Raw genomic sequence first — 23,787 nt, forward strand, 5'->3', positions numbered from 1 at the left:
GTTTTGGTGAGCTGTTGTGAAGGTGTGGGTGGTTTACATAGCTTGAGATGATTTAGGAGTCCTGTACAACAGGGGTCTAGAGCTTACGTGAATGACTGGATTAAAAATAGATATTTGAAGGCACTGATTCAAATGTGGTAGTTAAAATTATGGAAGATTTTTTTTAAGAGAGAGAATATAACTAGAGAAAAAGCCCTCCCCTCCTTTCCTTTTCTTCCTTAGATCTTCTATTTAAAATTCTCAGCTCCATCTCCCAGGTTAGGGATTTTGACAAGGCATCATTATCTCCATTATTTAATTATACATACTCTCTGCTTGTTGTGGCCCATATAACTTTTAACATTTAATGCACAATTTTTACCCTAAAATCATAATATTCTCCAAATTTTTTTAGGCAGGTTTCAGATCTGATTCATCTTTGTATCTCTTCTTTGTAACTACGATGGGTCCAAGACAAGATTTATTACATTCTTTGGGGGTTAAAAAAGATTGGAGGGGCCGGCCCCTGGGTGGCTCAGTCAGCTAAACATCTGACACTTGGATTTCAGCTCAGGTCATAATCTCATGGTATCGAGCACTGCATCAGGCTCTGTGCTGTCAGCGTGGAGAGAGAGCTTGGGATTCTCTCTCTTCCTTTCTCTCTGCTCTTCCCTTGCTCATGCTCTCTCACAATAAATAAATAAACAAACTTAAAAAAAAAAAAAGATTTGTAGGACCCCTAACCTCCTCTCCAGGCAAGGATTCTCATTTAGTAAGTCTGGGATGTGATTTAGAAATCTATATTTTCAAACAAGCTTCCAAGTGATTTCAACACACACTGAGGTTTGGAAGCACTTTCACTAAGCCCATCTTATGCCTAGGGTGTTTAAAACAGAGTTGTTGAATGGATAAAGATCCCAGCTCTAGGCAGTTTCTCTTATCAGTCACATGGTTGGATTTGAAATGCTCTGATGGAGCAGAAAGAGATGAGGTAAACCCTTGATGAAAACGTGGCTCTGGGTGTATAAGGTTTACAATACTCTTAAATAAAGCAGAGGTTTCAGTTTAATGGTGCACCCTTTCCTCAACCCATTCCACCAATGCTGATGTGACTAACACAGAAAAGACACAGATTGTATCTGATATCCGTGAAATAGCTCTCAGCTTTCTAAAACCCGTGGTTTGGATTACAAGGGGAATCAGGAAAAGGATGCCGAAAGTTCTGTGGAAAACAATCCTTCCTGACAGTTAACCATAAAAGAACTGAGAGCACATTGTCTTTACTGCTTCTGGGTTGGTAATGTCATGGTTGTGCATAAAGAACAGAGCCCCTGTGTAATGCATTTTAACAGATAGAAGTGCATATGAGTACGTAAATGCGTGCCATTTTTTTCACAGCCTTTTGCTTCTCTGTTACAGAAGCAAGACCATCCTTAACAGTTGCCCCTATTTGTCCATACTGGCTCTTCACTGGTATCCTCAACAAATCAATGGTCACAAGTTTGAAGGAAAAGAAGGTGATTATATTCGAGTTCCAGAGAGGTTATTGGAGGTTCCAGATGCAGAAATAATGGCTGGAAAAAGGACTTGTGAATTAGTCCAGTTTACAGAGTATAGCAGCCAGCAGTGGTTTATAACTGGAAACAGTCTTCATGCCCTGAAAAATAAGGTAATCTATGACTTAAAGAATTCTGTGGTTGGAATCTGATTTTTCCTTAGTAGACACACTCCTCAGAATGCATTTGCTCGATCAGATTTGTGGTCAGGACTGCACATGGTGAGCTAATTATGAAACATGTCCCATCTTCATGAACTTATTTGTAGAATGTGCAGTCTCAAATATAGTTAGAAATAGCTCCTTCATGTTTTCTTGAGGAAAATATATATAGTGGGGAAAGTGAACAATGTAGCCTTCACTAATATTATATCATATTCTGTTCCCCACTCATGATGAAGCCAGACAGTTAAAGTGAGCATTGTCTGCAGAAGATGGCTCGGTAACTCAAGTGGAGGTAAAACGTTTGCAATGAAAAACCAGTCAGATTCCCTGCATTCCTAAGTAAGCTAATTATTTAAGTAGTGGCAGTAAGCAAGTGATTTAAGTGACTAGGAAAATGAATCAAAGTTCAGAATTGATTTTTCCTTTGATTTTAAAACACCATTTTTCTGTCTTTTTTGTCATTACAGGTACTATCTTTGAGTGTGAAAGGACAGAGTTCACAACTCTTGACTGACAACAATGAAGTTCTCTATAGGATTTATGCTGCTGAGCCCAGGATTATTCCCCACACGTCTCTGTGTCTCCTTTGGAATCAGGCTGCTGCAAGGTACTTAATAATTCTTTAAAATAAAAATTCAGTCCTTCCCCATTCTACCACCGTTGAGCCCAATTTTTGTACTGAACATACAGGGTAGCCTCAGGTGAGACTTTAGAGTGGAGAAAAATCCCTGCAATAAAATGACAAAGCAGCATTGGAAATTGGCATTATGTAGGTAGCAAGTGTAGCCCAACAATTTAAAGATGTGTTTAACACATTACTTCTTTATTATAACTGCTCTCATTGGACCTAGTGTGAGTTCTACTCAATTCACATAACCTTCCTTTGTTTATTGGTTAATTTGTTGGGCAGGAAAGGAGATTTTTTTTTGCCTCTTCCATCTGGCTTATAGTTCTGAATCTGATGCTCTGTGTTTAGAGGAATTAGCAGGAATTTATAATTCTAGTCCACATGTGGCTTAGAGTACATTTTAGAATTAAACCATGCACAGGAATGAGAAGAAGAGAATGATTCTTCTGTAGAATCTCCTTGGCCTAGGGCCTCCAGTTTCTGAGCAGTTCTAATGCCTGAAGCTCCATCAGTGCTGTAGGGTCAGGCATGGCTGGCCCAGAGGGCTTAGTCACTAGGCTCTATTTATTTCTGACTTTCACCTGCACAGACTAAAATTCTAAATACATTTAACAGCTGTGTTGGGTAACTGTCCTCCAAACAGCAAAATTCTGGTTAGTCTTTTTCTTTGTGTAAAAATCTTTTAGTTGAAATTTCGAATGCCTGGTGAGAGATCTTAAACTTAATACATAGATACTGTGCCATCCTTGATACATAACTAATAATGAATGCTTCAAACTTGAATCTGCTGTTGTGGCTAAGAAGTTTTATGTCCTTAGAAAAGTAAAGGATTCAAGAGGCACTATCAAAGGGAGGAGGCTCAACCAAGAGTCACTGAGGAATGATCACAAGGCTTGGCATCTAACCCTGTATTTGCTGTAATCATTACAAAGTTTTTGTGTTAAAAGCCAGATATTATAGAAGGAAACTTTTGAAAGAACGCTGGAGAACTTTTATGAAATATAACTGGCTTCAAAATTTAAACAAAAATGAAGAAAGAAACGTAGAAAATCTTTCAAGTAATTTATGTGGTTCAAAGGAATTGGGGCGCCTGGGTACCTCCTTAGGTTAAGCAGCTGACTCTTGGTTTTGGCTCATGTCATGATCTCACGGTTCTTGAGTTCAATCCCCACATTGGGCTCCAAGCTAGCAGTGAGGAGTCTTCTTGGGATTCTCTTTGTCCCTCTCTCTGCCCCTCCCCTGCTTTAGCGTGCATGCATGCTTTCTCTCTCTCTCTCTCTCTCTCTCTCTCTCTGTCTCTCTCAAAAATAAGTAAATAAACAAAAAAAATTACAAGGATTGTTTGAAGAAGGGTGAAGACTACACACGTAGTGGCTCTGTCCATCTTTTGGTATTTTTGAATGCTAGGGAGGAGTGCATCTGCACTTGGGTGTGTTTGCTTTAGATTAAGTGCTGGCACTGCTCTCTTGAGAGGACTGGCTGCTTTGGTATCAGGAATGCTTCTGCAGGTTTGGTTAGTATTTAGGCTGCTTCTTGGGGTATCTTGTGGGATCTGTTGTGTCATGTCTTAGACAAGATATTCCCTCCAGTGTTTTTTTCTTGAAAATTGGTATGCTAAATGATTGAGTAAAGAACACTTAAGTTCAGTAAGTTACTTTTACTTTAAAAGCCATCTCAATACCCTAAGTGTTGATAAAAGAGCAGTAGTGACCATTGTGTTTTTGCCCTAGCTGGTTGTCTGACAGTCAGTTTTGCAAAGTGGTTGAGGACACTTCAGACTACGTGGAATGTGCCTGTTCATACATGTCCATGCATGCGGTCTACGCCGAGACTGACAACTTATCTTCATACAATGAAGCTTTTTTCTCTTCTGGATTTATATGTATCTCAGGTCAGTTGTGGTATTTTAGAGTCAATAATTTTGAATATTTATAAGAATGAAAGTCTGTTTTCCCATGTTTGCAAGATGCAAACATACTATAATTCATAAGTACTAGGGGGAAATGAATTTTACCATTGTCTTATTCATTAATTCATACAGTGGGTATTTATGGAAGGCCAACTTGGTACTGACATAATGAATAACAAAGGTATAATACAAGATACAATATAATAATGTAATAAAATATTATAAAGAACAAGACAGTTCCAACTCATAAGGAATATACAAGACAGTGTGAGATAGAAGCTAGATAGTAGGGAAGAATAGGGGCACCTGGGTAGTTCAGTTGCTTAAGCATCTGACTTCGGCTCAGGTCATTATCTCATGGTTCATGAATTCGAGCCCTGCATCGGGCTCTGCAGTGACAGCTCAGAGCATGGAGCCTGTTTCGAATTCTGTGTCTCCTTCTCTCTCTGGCCCTCCCCACTCACACTCTGTCTCTCTCTGTCTCTCTCTCTTTCTCAAAAGTAAATAAACAGTAAAAAAATGTTTTTAAAAAGATAGTAGGGAAGGATATAGTTCTTAGTGTTATGATGTAGAGGGCTGGTTCTGCAGTAGAATGTCAGGATTATATGAGACATAATATACAGTGTTTGATGTGGTCTGACATAAATTATAAGCATTTTGTATTTTCATTAAAAAAACAAACATAGGGATGCCTGGGTGGCTTAGTTGGTTAAGTGTCCAATTCTCGATTTTGGCTCAGGTCATGATCTCACTGTTCGTGGGCTTGAGCACTGCATCGGGCTCTGCGCTGCCAGTGTGGAGCCTGCTTGGGATTCTCTCACTTCCTCTCTTCCTGCCCCTCCCCTGCTAATGCTCACACCCTCTTACTCAAAATAAATAAATAAACTTAAGAATAAAAAAACACGCATACAACCTATGAGCTGTGAATATACTCAATCACTCTGTTAAAAAATAGTCTTTGATCTTTTACATGTAGAACCCTTTTCTGGCAGGAATAGGAACCTCACTGGTATTAATGTCTGTCAAACTATTTACCTGTACCTTAATTTTTAATAAGTATAGAACTTTTCTCATTTGCTGTATTGATTATATGGGCAGGAGTCTGAGAATTCCTTTAACTATATTTCTCTTCCCTACCCTTGCTTATTCCATGCCCTGAGTCATCTTTTACAGCCCCCTGCTGCTTCTGTAAACAGTGTGTTATACAGACAACTAGGTATAGAAGCCAGATTCCCTGGGTTCAAATCCTGGTTCTGCCAGTGGCCAGGTGTGGGATCTGGGGCAAATTAGTTAGTTTCTCTATATACCGAGGTTTCTCTGCCCATAATATATGACTTTAAAGTGTATTAATATAATAGGGTGGTAAACATACTAACTCAGAAATTTCTGATCTCCTACTTTAATAATGTTTTGTTTGTAAATGTGATTATTACTACATTTGTGTCTTTTTTACTTGGTATGGAAACAGTAATCTTTATTATGAAACTTTTGTGGAGGTAGACACAAGTAATTAATTAATATTCTTTGTCCTGAGGATTTAAAAATCTTTCCATTATAATTTCATTTTATAAGAATATACATTTCCCTTAATTTATGTTAAGTTTAAGTCTAACATATTCAATGGCAAAAGCTACTTTCTTATTCTTAATAACATCTTTTATAAGGATAACATTTCTTGCTTGATAGATTCTTCCAGGTCCACATAGTTCCCAAATCAGATGGAGACATCCTACTCGATTTTATTGCTAGTATATTTACTGAAATTTCATAGACATAAAATAAAGCCAAAAGGTAAAATGCTGCAGTAAAATCTGGATGTAATTTTATATATTTCCTTAGGGACATAAACTCAAGTGCTGCTATGACCCACAAAATCCCTTGCTTGCTCTCAGTATTGAATATCAAAACAGAGTTTTAAAAACTAAAGAGAGAATATTATTGTGATTCTGTAGAAGACTAGCAGGACAATAACATATTTCCTAGAAGAATTATTAATAGATATTTTTTCCAATTCAGTCTAGAAAAGAGTACATAGATTTGGTCATGTATTTGAGAACCAATACCTGAATATTAGTATTTGCTTTTATTACTTTTCACTTAGAGTCATATTTGAAATTATTGGGTCTTTCCCCCTCTGTCCACAACATATTTTTTTAATGTTTGTTCGTTTGTTTACGTATGTATGTATGTATGTATGTATGTATGTATTTTGAGAGAGAGTACACACACATGCACACACAAGCAAGGGAGGGGCAGAGAGAGAAGGGAGAGAGATAGAATCCCAAGCAGGCTCTACACTGTCAGCGCAGAGCCCCATGTGGGGTTTAAACTCATGAACCGTGAGATCATGACCTGATCCAAAATCAATATTTGGACGCCTGACCCGACAGAGTCACGCAGGCACCCCTGTCCACAGCATATTGTAATGTATACAGCGTGTTCTGTAGAGCAGGAGACATAAAGTCCTGTGTTTGTATCTGTTTCTACCTTTATGGGAGGGAGATTTCCATCTATCCTTCTGATGGCCCCCAGGAACTAGAGATGAGAATTTTGTGTATCTTACATACACATTTTATAATTTATGCCAGACCCTATCAGAAATCCATCTAAATTTGGAAGCAGTATGACCAGCTCTTTTCATGAAACATGCCAACATACAATTACATATGAAGTAATAAATCCTTTAAGCCAGGATGGATCACAGTGTTTCTGTTTTAGTTCTGTATGTCTGCTTACTGCGCTCCAGCAGAACACCTTAAATGATCAAAGTGTGTGAAATGGCCATACAGGCCAAAAAGTTTAGTAATCTTCAGCTTTGGAAGATGAAAGATGAGGGTTTATATATAACTGTGGCTTTAAAAATTGTAAACGAGTTTAATAGATTCCAAGAAATTAAACAAAGGTTATCTTTTGAAGCCAAAAAGATAGGACAAGTAAAACATAAATGTGCACTTAGGTGTAACAGTATGAAAGTCACTTGGAAAGGTGACTTGGAAGAAATGCAACTTAAGATAATGTTAGATAATGATGCCATAACACCATAATTTTTAGAGTGTACTTGTTAAGGAACCTAAAGCATGGTTTGAAGTACATGGTACTATCTGGAGAATAATGTCAAAGAAGCCTCTCCTGCTTGTAAGTCTGTTGATGTTGTAGTAGGATAGACTATTGGATTGGAATCATTCTGATTTTAACTTTAAATACAATTCCTGTGGCCTTGGGATCTTAACAAGACCTGTAACATTCCATAATCCATTTCAGTTTTAATATCAGTATGTGATCTAGGTCTTATGTGATGCACTTGCTCTTAAGTCTCCTGTGTTTGGAGGGCTTTTAAGCTGAGATTAAAGATGAATTACAGACTTCACGTTTATTTCATTGTTCTTTTTTTGTTCTCTTACAGTGGAGAAATCATTTAGCACATTAGACTAAAGCTTTCCCTTTTACATGGGTAATGGTTTTATTTACTGTACAGATTACTAAGTATATACATGTCAGCACAATGTCAATTTTTCAGTTAAGGAACAAAATAATTGTCTATAAATTGCTAAATAATAAGGATAAATAAATCAGTACAATCCAAAGTCCTTTGAAGCATGCTTTTTCTTTTGTCCAAGGTATATTAAACGAAAAGACTATTCTAGTTATGCCTTTTATGTTTTACAAGCTGAAATTCTGATAGTTTTCCCAGAAAAAAAATACCTTTACCATATGCCACCCATTCATTTCAAAATACTTTTCAAAGTTAGAGATTTAAAAAAAATTTGTGTCACATTCTTCTAAAAATATCAAGTTTATATTCACTGTAATCACTGTCCTAAAATAGCCTTATGATTATGGGGGAAGGTATATCAAAACAGCTTCATTTTAACTATCAAATGGAGGAGTTACTAACATGAATAGAAAACAATAAATAAGAATCTTTTTAAAGCCATTTGAAGAGAAAGTTGCAGATAGTGAGTCAGAAAGCTTAGTTTTAATTCTGATATGGCATAAAAATAGTGGATTTCTCTAGACATACAGGACATATTTAAGATGAACTTGGCTCAAGTTAACAGAAGACAATTCGAATTTCTTAAATAAATAAATAGAGTTCAGGGTGGATTAATTCAGGACCTCAGTGGTGTCATCACAGGCCCACCCCCTTCTTGTTTTTCTGTATTGCTCTCCTCAAAGATTTTGTTTTCTGTCTTGCCCTACATGGTCTTGAGCTAGCCTCAACTCTCAGCATTGCACAAGTGTCTAGGCTTGCCAAAGGAAAAGCACTTTGTTTTAAGAGCAATGAAAACTTCCCTGAAAACCATCCAGAATGTTTTCTTGCACATCTCTTTGCACAGAATTGTGATCTCTGACCTTTCATAAACCAGTCTGTGTCTGGGAGGAGGTACAGGTAGAAATGTAGAGATAAGGTGGGAGAGCAGCAAGTAACTACCTTTTTCAACACTGTGTCTTCGTTGCCCAACACAGCCCCTGATGTGTAGCAGTTTATAGTTAGTGGTTAAATTAGTAAATAAATGAATATATGTTGTTGATGTGACATCCTCCAACAATTACGTGTTCTTGTGACTATGTAAGTCAACATCCTACTTTCAAGTCCCAAACCTTCTCTCATTTTAGCCATTTTTAATAAAAATTCTTCTGAAATACAGCATATTCTTTTTTTTCCTTTCACTCAGGACAGGACATTTAAACACAGCACTCTCCAGTGTATCTTGCTGCAATGATCAAAATGCTTTGCACTGTCCAATGTAGTAGCCACTGGTCACATGTGTTATTGAGCCTTCAGAATATGACTGGAACAAGTGACTGGAACAAGTGAAGAACTGAATTTTTCATTCTATTTAATTTTAACTAATTAAAATTAGATAAACACATGGGGTTATTGAACCTCTCAGGTTTAACACTCTGATTTTCTGGAGGCTAGTCTCCTGACCCTCATCCCTCTGTAAGAAATCCTCTCCCCAAACACATAGAACTTGTGTTCTCTAAGGTGGTTCATATTGACTTTTGTTCAACAGAGAAAACTTTTCAGGCTTGACAATTTTGTTTTCCTGCCTTTAGCTTATTAGTAGCAGTAACCAAGAGGCACCATGCTCAGAGGAGAGAAATGTGGGAGTCATTAGAGATGAGCCACAAGAATTAAAAAAAGGAACAGTTACAGCTAGCATTAGGTGGGAAAATAGAAAAAAAATGAAGGTAACAACCTAGTAATTGATTTAATAATGTATAGTGAGCATGTGGTTTTGTTGAGATTTATCCATAGAGAAGATAGAAACAGATACATAGGTAGATACAAAAGTTATGGACACTTAAAAGAAATTTCATGGCAAAAAATATTGATATTTAGATCAGTAACTTGGAAAGTGTATCCTATTCTTTATTTTAGTTTTAATTTTAATTTTTTAAAATTTATATCCAAATTAGTTAACATATAGTGCAACAATGATTTCAGAAGTAGATTCCTTAGTGCCCCTTACCCATTTAGCCTCCCCCACCACAACCCCTCCAGTAACCCTCAGTTTGTTCTCCATATTTAAGAGTCTCTTCTGTTTTGTCCCCCTCCCTATTTTTATATTATTTTTGTTTCCCTTCCCTTATGTTCATCTGTTTTGTCTCTTAGTCCTCATATGAGTGAAGTCATATGATTTTTGTCTTTCTCTGGCTAATTTCACTTAGCATAATACCCTCCAGTTCCATCCACGCAGTTGCAAATGGCAAGATTTCATTCTTTTTGATTGCCAAGTAATACTCCATTGTATGTATGTATATATGTGTATATACATATATGTGTATATATATATATATATATATATATATATATATATACCACATCTTCTTTATCCATTCATCTATCGATGGACATTTGGGCTCTTTCCATACTTTGGCTATTGTTGATAGTTCTGCTATAAACATGGGGGTGCATGTGTCCCTTCAAAACAGCACACCTGTATCCCTTGGATAAATGCCTAGTAGTGCAATTGCTGGGTCGTAGGGTAGTTCTATTTTTAGTTTTTTGAGGAACCTCCATACTGTTTTTCAGAGTGGATGCACCAGCTTGCATTCCCAAGGTATACCCTATTCTTAAGGGATGTCAAATGATAGATAAGTTTACTGGGTATGCATATTCATATACAAACATTATGTATGTTTATACACATCAACATTCCGATATTGTGTAGCTCAATAAAATCTTTGGTCCAGTTTGATGTTAGAAAAACAATCTAGTTAGTTCATTAGAGTTTTTCTTCTCTAAATCAAAGATTATCAGTGTTACTTTGTTAAGGGTAATTTATCTTTTCCTTCACTTTCTAATAATATAGAAAAGTCATTTGTGTTAGGGAACTAATTAATAGCTCTTTTCCAATTGAGTATATAACCTACATTGTGCTAGGAAAAAAAGTAAAGGAAAATTATCCAGTTAGCTGCTTGTTATTTCCGCATAATGGCCAAGGAGTCAATTTTTTAAAAAGCTGTTTAGCGTACCTTTAGATAATACCTGGAATTGTTACACTTTATTATTTTTTTTAAAACATTCTATTTATAGTTATAACACTTCATACCCTGTGATTTACATGTTGAATTTAAACCAAACATTGTTATAACTTAAAAAAAGAAACACTGACTTGTAAATTTAAATCATGTATGCTAAATGCAGCTTTTTGATATCAGATAAGAAAATAAAAGTTAAGTACTTAGCATATAGTGCTTCAGGAACTTGAGAACTGAAGCATGCATTTCTTTAAATATAAGATATTCACCAGCTTTCCCAAGGCCCGTCAAGGCTGGGGAGCAGGCTGCTTGAGGTTTTTTAGCACCATTCTTCTTCCCTAAATAAAAAATGCATCCAGACAACTATCATGCATTATAGTTCTAGGCTAATAGAATCTAGCCCATTTTTTTACCACTGGCTTTGAATCCTGGACTACCACCAGGTGTCATGCTAGCATTTTAATTGCAGCTCATATACTTAATTAAATATTCTTGAGCTGGTCAAGTTTAACGGTACTAAATTTATCTCATCAAAAGTGAATATAATGGAGAATTACCAAGTTAAGGGAAAAGGCTGTGAATAAGCTCTTCTTGTGATCTAGAAAAAAACCAGTTGACTCATGTTTATTTCTCCTTTATCCAACGCTAATCCCCTTGCCTCACATTGTTGGCATCTACCACAATAAACGTACAGTAAAACACATATTTGTGATCATGTGGCTTATATCGAAAAAAATTTGCAAGGCCTTGCTTTTAAATCAGTTTATTACACACACACACCAAACCTTGAGTATAAACTAGCTTTGATCACCATAAGAAATTCCTGGTGAACGTTGGTGAGTTCAGAGCATTAGCTTCAGTAGTTTATAGACTAAGTAAAGATGCAAAGTCAGGCATGACACTGCAGTTTCTGGATACTCTGTGTCCCTGTGTGGGTGGATCTCGGAGGCAACCTGAGACCTGCACACCTGCCCCAGAACACCCTAGAGCAGCCTTCCGAAAAATGGATTATGTCAGATTTCTTGGCCAAATTTCTAGGCCAAAAGCTTTGTCTAATGCAAAGACTCACTTCCTATGTGGAACTTTGTCTAGCTTATTAAAATCTAAACACTCTTATTAAAATCTAAACTTTACCAAAAGGAGTTAGGAGAGGCATTGCTGTAAGGAATACTACTAGTTAGTCATCAGCCCCCTGTGGGCACTTTGCAGAGGCCCAATCCACTTAGGCCAACATGTGGTATATTTTAAAAGTTTGCTCCAGGGGTGCCCGGGTGGCTCAGTTGGTTAAGCATCTGACTTCAGCTTAGGTCATGATCTCACAGTTCGTGGGTTCGAGCCCCGCCTTGGGCTCTGTGGTGGCAGCTCAGAGCCTGAAGCCTGCTTCAAATTCCGTGTCTCCCTCTCTCTCTGCCCCTCCTCCACTTGCACTCTGTCTCTCTCTCCTCAAAAATAAACAAACATTTAAAATATATGTATAAAAAAATAAAATAAAATGAAAAATATATATGTATAGGGGCACTTGGGTGGCTCAGTCAGTTAAGTGTCTGACTTGAGCTCAGGTCATGATCTCATGGTATGTGGGTTTGAGCCCCGCATCAGGCTCTGTGCTGACAGCTCGGAGCCTGGAGCCTGGAGCCTGCTTTGGATTCTGTGTCTCCCTTTCTCTCTGCCTTCTCCCTCTCGTGCTCTGTCTCTATCTCTGTCTCTCTCTCTCTCAAAAATAAATAAACATTAAAAAAAATTCTTTAAATATATGTGTAAATTAAAAATAAATTTAAAAAAATAAAGTTTGTTCCATAACTTCATAGAAGATAATGGAAAGCAAATTTAAATAAATGCAGCGTCTCCTGTTTGTAAAGGAGGCATTAATGAGGTTCAAACTATGTTAAAACTACATGCAAATGATATGGCAAAGCAGCACATACATGCCAATTGTCACGTTTTGATGGTTCTCACACAAAATAACTCTAGCAAAGGTGTGAAGGATGAAAAGGCTTAAGTGAAAAACCAAATGGGTTACTATTTGAAGCACATTTAAATTCTAGAACAGGAAATATTTAAAAAATATGTATATACTCTGCATTTAAAACATGGCACTAAAAGAAATTTATAGATACGAATTGCAAGATAAAAGATTTGTTGGTTAATGCTGAGTTTCTTTGTATTTTTTTTAGTGCCAAGTTTCTAATCATCCCCTTGAAGTAGTGTAAAGAGATGAATTCAAGTACATTTAAAGAAAATAAGAACAGTTTTCTTTACCTCACTTAGAAATGTAGATGTTTAGGTTAAATGTCATCTCAGGAGGAAAGAATACATTTTGTTCTTTGGTTTTGGCACCCAGTAGCATAAGGTTACTCTTAAAATTCATAATTACCACTGTTGTAATTACATAACTACTCCTAGTAGATAAAAAGGGAGTAATTACTAAGCCCGAGTTTTGTTAGTACTATTCACAATTTTCTGCCTGAAAACTCCAATTCACCTCCCTAAATATCTCTATTTAGCCAAGCCACCTGTTCTTGGAAAATTAGATTGGAATTTGATTATTTTCTTATACAGTAAAACTTGTCTAGTGGAAACATAGAAAAACAGAAGCGTAATGAAGTTACTAATCTGCTTAATTTGTGCTATCTTTTTGGTAAGGGAGTGAACATGTAGCTGTTGAAAATTAACGTTGTCCTTTGGCCCTAATTGCTAAGATTGTATATGTCATGTAAAATGGAGTAGATTAAAATTAAAATATGATCGTTTCCATGCTGTGCGGCATGGGGAGACTACAGGCCTTATATGCTTACCTGTTCCAAAGAAGTTTGCTTCGCTACTGTTTGCTCATGGATTGTAAACCCACCTGTGAACGTTTTTGTTCTTGCAGGTCTTGGCCTGGCTGTCCTTTCCCATATCTTCTGTGCCAGGCACTCCATGTTTGCAGCTAAGCTTCTGACTCACATGATGGCAGCCAGCTTAGGTACACAGGTAAGAGGGCCCGGGGATTTCTACCTTTCACAAGAGGTTCATGTTTCTTCTTCTGTGATCCTTGAACATATGAGCAAAGTGTAATCTCATTGTAGCTGAAGTAAGCTTGTTTAGTTGTATAGCAGGGGAGGGTGGAAGACTGTGGTAAGAGGAAATGACAGTATTAGGACCTAAAGTGTATTTTGTGAACTGTTTTATACAGGGGTACCTTAATATCCTCCCTTACAAGAAAATAGCTGCTTCTTATCACAAAGCATTATACTCTCAATTTATATGTGATAAATGTATTACTGATGTGCATGTATTAACATTAGCATATTTTACTTAATCTGTTTGAATAAAATATGCTTTGTTACAAATTCTTTTACATGGAGGGCATTAAGATGATATGTATTTTAAAATATCTGCTAATATTTTATCTGTTGACTCTTGAACATGAGGGTACAGGGCACTGACTCCCCGTGCAGTCACAAATCTGCATAGAACTCTTGTCTCCCCCAAAACTTAACTACTGATAGTGTACTGTTGACTGGAAGCCTTACAGGTAACATAAACAGTTGATTAACCTGTGTTTTGTATGTTGTATGTATTAAATGCTGCATTCTTACGCTAAAGTAAAGCAAGCTAGAGAAAAGAAAATATTATTTAAAAAATCATAAGGAAAATGCATTTCCAACACTATATACTGTATTTATTGAAAAAAATCCACATTGTAAGTGAACCCACACATTTGAAACCCAGGTTGTTCGAGAGTCAACTGTATTTTGTGTGGTTTAATATTATAGAACACAGTTTGGTAGAACGTTCTTTTCTGAAAAACTACTCAGGTTTTCTCTTGCAGAAGATAGAACATGAAAAACATTTCGTCATCCATTAGCATGAAGTTTAAAGCACAGTTTAAAACACAGAAAACAGATCAAAAAATGAAATTAGATGCCTTTCCTGTCCATGAAGTACTCACAGTCTAGAACAGTAGATGTATAGATAAGTGCAAACATGGACTATTTGCAAAGTACTGTGTGAATGTAGATGATGATTTAATTTATTATTCTGTGAAAGTCCAGGAAGTCTTCATATAGGAGGTGATATTTGTGGTCAGACTTGAATGAGAAGTTCGTGCAGTTTGCTGATGAGGGGAAAGGTGGGCACAGATGTTTGTATAAGCAAAGGGGGAAAGGCATAATCATATCTACTTGAAGGCTGTAATTACAGATCCAGACAGTAGGAAGACATTATACAGTATTATTATTGAGAGAACTTTGTATTTATTTTATAAAGTAAAACTTCCCCTTTTCTAGGTAGTTGGGGCCCTTCTGGAGTGCAAAAAAATACTGTTTCTTGATTGGGTGCTGCTGGTTATATGCATATGTTCAAGTTATGTAAATTTATTGTGCTGTACACTTAGGATTTCCATGCTGTGTTTCAGAGTGCTTAAGGCATTTTATTGAACTCTAACAGAAGTTTTTAAAATAATACTAGTAGAGGAGCTGAAATTTAAGATGGAAAATTATCTGAGATATTGGACTCCTATTGTCTTTTTTTTTATTGTCTTTTTATTGTCCTAGGAGTGAAAATGGCATGTGTAAATTTCATAACTTTATTTTGGGGGAACAGTTAAGTGCTGGATTCTAGGCAGAGGATTCCAGATTGCGTTTTTAAAGTACCTATGAGCTTTGGGAGGTAACAGCTGTTACCAAAGGGGGGCTTACATTGAATTTGACAAGGCTATTTATATTGCCTTGGTAACCTATCTTAGCTGTCTGATCTTGCCTTTGCTTCTTGTATGTAAGATCTTAGAAAACCCGCCTTCCATAATTAGAGTTTACTTGGCTGCATTCACCACCCACTCTGGTGATTTTTTGGCAGCAGAATTTGTACAAGTCTTAATTATAGCACTGTAGAATTACAGACAACTCTTCAGTGTCCTAGCAGACAAATTTGCTCATGTCTGGGGATGTGAAAGAAGGACCCAGGATTTATATGTTGGGACACTGCCTTCTGATTCACATTGTACTTAACATTAATTTTAGAGAAGAAGGTTAGTCAAATCCATGTTTTTTGGTTTATTTTTAGAATAGATGAAGCATTGTGCCATGAAATATTCTGTAATATGTAGCTTGTGACATAAAATATCTAAAAAAAAAAACATTTCCGTAGTTTGTAGGAAGAATTGGTGTATTATTGATAAAGTACTGCTGCCTCAAAATGGTTTACCTATCTACTTTGATTTTTTTAAATACCGTTTAAATTTGTTTTAATGTTTACTTATTTTTTGAGAGAGATAGAGAGACAGAGCATGAGCAGGGGAGGGGCAGAGAGAGAGGGAGACACACAATCCGAAGCAGGCTCCAGGTTCTGAGTGGGCAGCACAGAGCCTGACACCAGGCTCGAACTCAGAAACTGTGAGATCATGACCTGAGCTGAAGTCGGATATTTAACCGACTGAGCCACCCAGGCGCCCCATAAATACCCTCTAAATTAAAGAGAATAGTTGTTTCCCTGAAAATCTTTTAGCAAAGGCTTTTTTAAATCCTCAGACTCTCCAAAAAAAGAAATGAAGCTGACTGCAGGAACTTGGGCCCGCTCTTTCTGAATTTTAAAATCGTATTGATGTCTCCAGTTACAGAATCTTGCCAATGGGGGTATTCCATTTCCAACCTCAGATCTCTCATTTGGAATCCTCCATCAACATTATGTTGACATCCCTAGAGTGTGAGGTTCCTCTTGAGAAGTCTTCAAAAATACACTTTTGGCCAGTCATTCTTTGGCTAAGAGAATGAAACTTTCCTTGCTGGCCTCAAGTGTTTGAGTTGCAAATACTCAAATACAGGTCAGCCAAAAGCATTCAGTGTCAAATCTTTATTGCTTACCTAGAATGAGATTGAATGGCCTTTGTGGGAAAGGGAAGAATGGAAATGTGATCATCTTTGACTTCCTTTTGTCATTGTAGGTCAGTCAGTGAGCAAGTTAGCCATCAAAATGTGCTCGTCTGGCTCTACTTCTCTGCTAGAAACATATGTAAAAATATATATTTATATTATTTATATCTATACCTTAATCTGGTTTGTCATTCTAGCATCTTTGAGAATCATTGACTATAAACTACCAGCAGGTGGCAGTAGAAGATTTTTTTTGATTTTTTTTTTTTTTTTTTTTTTTTTTTTTTTTTTAATGGTTTCAATCCCTAGCAAAAATGGAGTTCAGCAGAAAACTTGAGAGATGTTTTTACAGTGCTTCCATGATTGGGCTAGAGAGTATTCTTCTGTAATAGTAAATGTACGTTTTGTGGCTTCTTACCATTGTCTTTTTATTTCTTTTGTTCAGAATTATACTAAATAAAAGTGTAGGATACCATAAGCAAGGTTCTGCATCACTAGCTTAGAATATATCTTTGTGTCATTTATCACTTATAGTTAAATTCAGGGGCAAAAGATTGTTTTCCTGTTTATATTTTTGCTGTGGAAGTTTTAATAAGTCTGTTATTTATATAGAAATATCTGTTCATTGAAATGTTGCAGGTAGAAGTTTTGAGATAAGATCTCTTTTTTCAGTATTATTTATTTAAAAAATAATATGTATTTTTCTTCAGTGCCAAGTTAAAATGTCTCGGTTACCTAAAAGAAGATTACTAAATGGCAAGAAATTGTGAGACCATTCACTTCAAGTATAATGTGAAGAACAGCAAACAAATTTTTATGGTATTGGGTGATATTTCTCGGAAAAACATCTAATTATATCTTTGGAATTTTTATCTTAGAATCACATTGCCAACCCATGTGTGCCCTGATAAGGCTGGTAAACAACTAGGACAAAGGACAAGTTTGCAGTTCAGGGTTCTCAGTTCTGGGGGTTCTGTCAGGAAAAGCAATTCTCCAAATCTAAAAAAAGAACAGAAATTTTCTCATAGAAAACATGATAAGATAGAACTGCATTTACTCTCTGGTTGGTAAACTTAACAAAGGGGAAGTACTTGGGTTTTTCCCCTCTGTTTTTTTTTTTTGTTGTTGTTGTTGTTGTTTATTTACATGGCTTAAGCACATATTTTTAAACTGAAGAGTAAATTTGTCTAGAAAAAAAATGTATGTAAAAATGATTAAATTTGTTGGCCAGTCTATATATTATCTGAATTCAGAAGACACTAAATATCTGAGAATTTTAAATACTTAAATTAAGTTTTTGGTGGCCATTGGATGTGCAGGAGTTGTAACTACTTAGACATTTTCCTCAGTAAAGGACAAGGGAATTGCCTTAAAATTCAGAAGCTTGTTCTCTGGCATTTAGCTGAAGATGGGCTATCAGTGTTTGTCCAGTTTTCTAATTCTGCAACATTTGGGGTGTCATTTTGCCATGTCATTTTGTTTTCCGGGTAGAATGCTGCCCAAATATTCCTGCCAACAGGTTCTGCTTTAATGCTGAAATGTCCTTTTGGTTTGAATATATAGCATCTTTGGGACTCTAAGAATCGTTGACTACAATGTGAAGGAAGCCAGAAGCCATGTGTAAACTCTCAAATACAGGTTCCTTCTGGCTGCTGCAGGGCCCGGTTTCTCCCCTTACAGCTTCCCTGTTTTGTTGAGACTGCCAGCTCAGGAAAGCCATTGTGTGTGCAGAGTCTGAAAATGCATATCTAAAAAGTATATTTGTATCAATTAAAGCAGAATGAGACAAATTATAAAGTATAAACTAATCAGAACAGATTTTTGTTTAGTTGGAAGTTTGGGTTAGTTACTTACTCACCAGAATATCCTATATTATTTCTGCTTTGTTACTAAACAAACAAACAAAAAGAAACAAAAAAAAAGTAAGAATTGAAGTACAAGGATCAAAATTGGGTCTCGCTTTGAGGATTGGGAACTTGAGAAACACAAAGGGTCGTTATCCAGTAGAACATTTGTGATTATACGCTAGTGCATATGTAAGTAGATCAGAAATGTGTTTCTTAAGCTTCATTGTGGGCATCTTATTAAAATTCAGATACTGAACCAGTAAGCCTGGGGTGGGCTTCTAGATCGGGCTTGTTAGGAGATTAGATTGACCATAGTATGACCCAAGTGCATTTCTGGTTGTTGCTGTTGCTGCCACTGCTGCTGTTGCTGTTATTATTGTTATTACCAAACCCACACTGTCAGCCTGTCTTCCTTACTATGAAAAATTATTTAAGAAATGACATTAATTAAATTTTTACTTTCATTCATAGTGTCATTGCCTTTGAAACTATTTACAAATGCTTGTCTTTCCTTCTGGAAGGAAAGACTACTGCTGCTTTTTTCTTGTTTTATCCTCCCCTACTCCATCCCTAAGTACCCAAAGGAAAGGTACTTAGACAAGAGAACTAATGTCCGACTCAGAGTACAGACTATGTTTTTATTTTGGTCTTTCTCATAGCATTTCATACTTGGCAGAACTTCTCAGTGTTGTTTTTGGACATAAAATAAACCACTAGAAAGAAAGTGTAGCCAGTCCCTCCCAATTCTTTCTTCCCTCTGAAGACCTTGAGTGTGCCCCCATTTAAATGGTATTGTGCCCCCATTTAAATGGTATTAAGTATGTAAGGTTTCTATTTTTATTTTTTGTCCAAAAATTTTGTATTCAATTGTGCCTTGTCTTCATGTAGAGATTAAATGGTGACCATGAATAAAGAGCATTCCGCACCCAGATATGAATATATATTTAAGTTGAATTTATTATGTATTTGAGTCTTAATTCAGGTGTGATCCTCAATATGGCCAAAGGGTTAGCACATTCATGACTGAATGCCCATTCCATTGTCCACTAGTGAAATTAAAACCAAAAATTTGAGTAAACTCTCCTTATCCCAGGTGAGGATCATCATTCATCTATAAAGTCAACCACTTGGAACTCATCTACCACATGCACAGTTTTGAGATTGAGATTATGCCATGGGAAATTCCAAGCAAGACATGCACGCATGAATTATGTAAATGACAGTCTATAATAGCAACCTCATTGTAAGAACCAAGTGTGTACGTAGGTCTCTTCTTCTCTAGTGTACTGTATAGTATTCCATAAGCTATCAACAGGAGGCCTCAGCTTGAAAGTCTTTATGTAGCAACGTAGCCAACTGGGTTGTTGAAGGATGTATGAGATGTGAAGACTTAGAATGCGCACATTCTAGGAATGGGAAGGAGAAAGAATAAAGGCATGGAGGTTATAACGGACCTGGGCGTTCCACTCAATCGAGGCCTGCCCATGCGTCCCTGCGCAGGAAGAGATAGATACACTGACTACAGGCGAGGTAGTTTCATATTGCCTGAGAACCACGGGGAGCCACCTGTGGAGTTAGTCCAAAAAGGTACAGTATGAAAGCGGTGTTTTTAAGGATTAATCTGGCAATTAGGGATTAAATCAAAAGTGAATTAAAGTAGATGAGAAGGTGGAATTAGGGAGATCGGTTTAGAGAAGCTGGGTAGGGCAGCTTTTACCATTATCCAGTTGTGATGGGTTGTGAGCTGGGACAATGGTAGGGGTAATGAGAACCAAAGGAAGAAATAAGAACTAATAAAAACACCCTGTTTTGCTTTATGAAAGCTTTGAAATCTTACTTCTTTTTTTTATAATCAATAAAAAGAGTGCATTGCAAATTTTATTTAATTTAATAAATGCTAATATAATACCTATTAAGTATTATGTGAGGTAAGGATTATGATATAGGTACTAATATTACTCCTTTTTTACAGACGAGGCAGTCAAGGCAAAACGAATAGAAGTTACTTGCCCTGGGTCACATAGTGGTGACAGAACCAGTAATTGGGCACAAGCAGCCAGGCTCCAGTCCTTGCCTTTAACCACTATGCATACTGTCTCATAAATCAGGAATTAATGAGATTTACTCTGTCACCAAAGGAGGTAGATGATTTTAAGATAACTGTGGAACTCGTGGTTTCATTTGACTTAAATAGAAAAAGCTAAAAGGTTTAATAGATGGGATACATGCAGTTTGCAGCCTTAGGGATTTAAAGTTGCTATAGCACATTTAAACCAGTGGTTCAGATATTACCTATATAAACATGAAATCTTGACACTGGAAAACAGGTTCTATGACACAGGTTGTGTACCCATGATTATAGAATACACATAGCTAACGTCATTAAGGGCTTGCCTTTATGGCACTGAACTAAGTGATTTACACGTATTGCCTTCTTGTAATTACCAGACGAGCTGGGAACTGCCATCATTCTTATTTTACAGATGGAAAAATAAGACTAAGTTTTGTTACCTGTCTTAACCTTCATTGGTAGAATGTGGCAGCTGGAAGAAAGATTCCAAGTCAAAGCAGTCTGGCTCTGAAACCCATGTGTTTAAAACTCTGTGCCATGTGGAATGAGAAGGATCATTAGGAGTGGATAATTAAAGCACAGTTAAAGTTTCTGAAGCCAAGGAAGGGAAAAAAAGGTTTCAAATGGAAGGACTGAGCATCAGTGGGAGATTAGTCCTCAAATTTGGCAAGAACAAGGTCACTGGAAACTTGGAGAGAGAGGATGAACATGAGACGTAAAAAGTTAGGGAAGAAAGGGGTAGGGAAGAAATGGGACAGGCTGATTCACACCATACCTGAAAGAAGTTTGACAGTGAAGGAAGGGGGCTGTCAGGGTTCAGGAAGGGGGAGCCATTCAGGTGCCTCTGATCATAAAAAGCTTGCTGAAGGGAAGGTGGACCCTGGGGCTTCCAGCTACCACCAGCCGAAGGACAGATTTCTCCCTCTCCCACCCTACCCTCTTGAATGGTATTTTCCTCCTTTGAAAAAGAGCTTTTTTGAAAGAAAAAAAAAAGGTTTATTTATTTTGAGAGACACAGGGAGAGTGCATGTGCTGTGGAGAAGCAGAGAGAGGGGGAGGGAGAGAGAATCCCAATGTGGGACTTGAGCTCACGAACCATGAGATCATGACCTGAGCTGAAACCAAGAGTCGGACACTTAACTGACTGAGCCACCTAGGGCCCCTGAAAGAGAGCTTTTTATAGAAGACTGATGAAAGGGTGATAAAAATTAGTACATTTCTCTTTGGTCTGTGTTTTTATTTATTTTTTTTATTGCTTTGAAATGTTTTATGCCTAAGGCAAGTGACACCCTGCTATTGTGCCTAACCTAATCATGTTACATCTGGGAGATTAGAGCTTATAGTTTGAACACCCCCCTCCCCTATTTCCTGAATCCAAATGTCTTTGATGACTTTATATTTTGGGTATTATTACTGAATTTCATGTGAATCTGCAATCAGTTGTGAAGTCAGTTTGTAACTAGTGATTATCAAATAGTTTTATAATCTTTTCTGCAACCAAAAATGTTAGCATTATGTTATTCACAAGTGTGTGCTTTGAGGGATTAAAATGATATTGGTATTCAGATGAAGTGAAACTTGAGTATCAATCCAGGCATTGCATTTCAGAAGAAATTATATATTTTATTTTTGCTTTCTTCTTGAGTACACATTTTCTTTATGCATCAAATTTTTCATTCTTAAATATTTAAATAATACAATCCAGCCTTTTTTCAGCATGCTTTCAAAATTCAGCTCAACCATAGACTGTTCTCACTAAATTGAAAATAAGTGGATGCCGAAGATACAAAAATAGTATCATGGTCACACTACTGGGAAATTCAAACTTTCCCAAGTGCTGAAGTAGCAAAGCAACAGAAAGAGTGAGTAATATTCTGAATGAGGCTACAGTGACATTATCATGTTTGCAACATGGCTTTTGTTACTAGGAAAATTTGTGAGGCAAATCCAGAATTTACCAGAAAATACCAGTTTGGAATCTTCTATTACAGCCTCAGAAACATAAACTATCCTTGACTTTTTAAAAGCCTTCTTTTGATATCCTTAACTAGGGAAAATTGGCATCTGAGAAAAATTGTTTTTATGAATATTTAGTACTGGCTGTAAAGAACTTTAACAAATATGGAGTGTAGGGCGAAGAGTCCCAGTTTTCGACTTAGAAGGACAAATGGAGTAATATCCTGAGCTGTATCAGAAAAATATTTGGAAAAATAAGAATGCCTGCCTTGCAGAGTTGTTAAGAAGATAATAGATCATGTTCAACAAGCTGGAAACGCAAGGCCTGAGAACAAGGGAGCAGAGGAAGGTGAGGATGGTCCCTGCTGCTCACTGCAGGGCAGAGGCCCTTTGCTTCAGCTCTGAGTCGAACACTCCCTAATGCCTTCTGGAGCACCGAGCGCCATTTTCTAGTCCAGAGGTTTTCTTAAATCAACCGCAAGGGAGGTGACAAGTTTTTCAGGCTCACCCCCTTAAAATAGCCCTCTCTGTCTTGCCTGCTGCCACACTTCTCACTGTACTGTCCCGGAAAGGCTTTGCTGTTGGGCCACATTATGTGTATGCACTGTATTAATTTTGCTTTGTTTATATTTTTTAAATGAGCTTCACCCCCACCCCCGCCCAATCTTGAGTGTTTCCTAAGTTCTTATGTCTTTTTTGCTTGTGTTGAGTTGTTGAAACCTTAAGAACTGGTGACAGATGTGTATGTGTCTTTCATATATATATATACATACCTATATATGCCTTTATATATATATACGCTTACATACATTTATGGTTTTTAAATTTTTTTAATGTTTATTTTTGAGAGAGAGAGAGACAGAGTGCAAGTGGAGGAGGGGCAGAGACAGAGAGGGAGACACAGAATCTGAAGCAGGCTCCAGGCTCTGAGCTCTGAGCCTGATGTGGGGCTCAAATCCACGAACCACAAGATTGTGACCTGAGCTGAAGTTGGACACTTAACCAACTGAGCCACCCAGGCACCCCTATGCTTACATACATTTAAATGGGCATCCATGTGTCTTTTAAAAATTATATATGCCTTTATATATAAAAAATATAAAATACATACATTTATATATTAGTGTGTATGTAGTGTGAGCTTGTGCACATGTATGTGTATACATTTGACATTTGAAATAGGCTTATATTTAAAAAACACAGAAACATGTAATGAAACTCTTGGTACTGCTAAGGACTACCTACTATAAACACTGATATGCATAAATTCCTTGTAATCCTTATAACACCGTGAGGTAATCAGTATTATTTTTATTACTCCTGGATTGCACATAAA

At 36.9% G+C, this 23,787-nt stretch overlaps 1 protein-coding gene across 1 annotated transcript in view; it reads left to right on the forward strand.

Annotated features, from left to right (window-relative positions):
- The window catches only part of ADGRV1 (adhesion G protein-coupled receptor V1), a 564,199-nt gene that overhangs the window by 240,068 nt on the left and 300,344 nt on the right, over window positions 1–23,787 (forward strand). The window contains exons 80-83 of the mRNA XM_043593538.1: window positions 1,399–1,648; window positions 2,167–2,306; window positions 4,058–4,218; window positions 13,598–13,698. Of these exons, the coding sequence (XP_043449473.1) occupies window positions 1,399–1,648; window positions 2,167–2,306; window positions 4,058–4,218; window positions 13,598–13,698 (652 nt within the window). The remainder of the gene's footprint in view (window positions 1–1,398; window positions 1,649–2,166; window positions 2,307–4,057; window positions 4,219–13,597; window positions 13,699–23,787) is intronic.

This window comes from Prionailurus bengalensis, chromosome A1 (genome assembly GCF_016509475.1).
Source record: "Prionailurus bengalensis isolate Pbe53 chromosome A1, Fcat_Pben_1.1_paternal_pri, whole genome shotgun sequence".
NCBI lineage: Eukaryota > Metazoa > Chordata > Mammalia > Carnivora > Felidae > Prionailurus > Prionailurus bengalensis.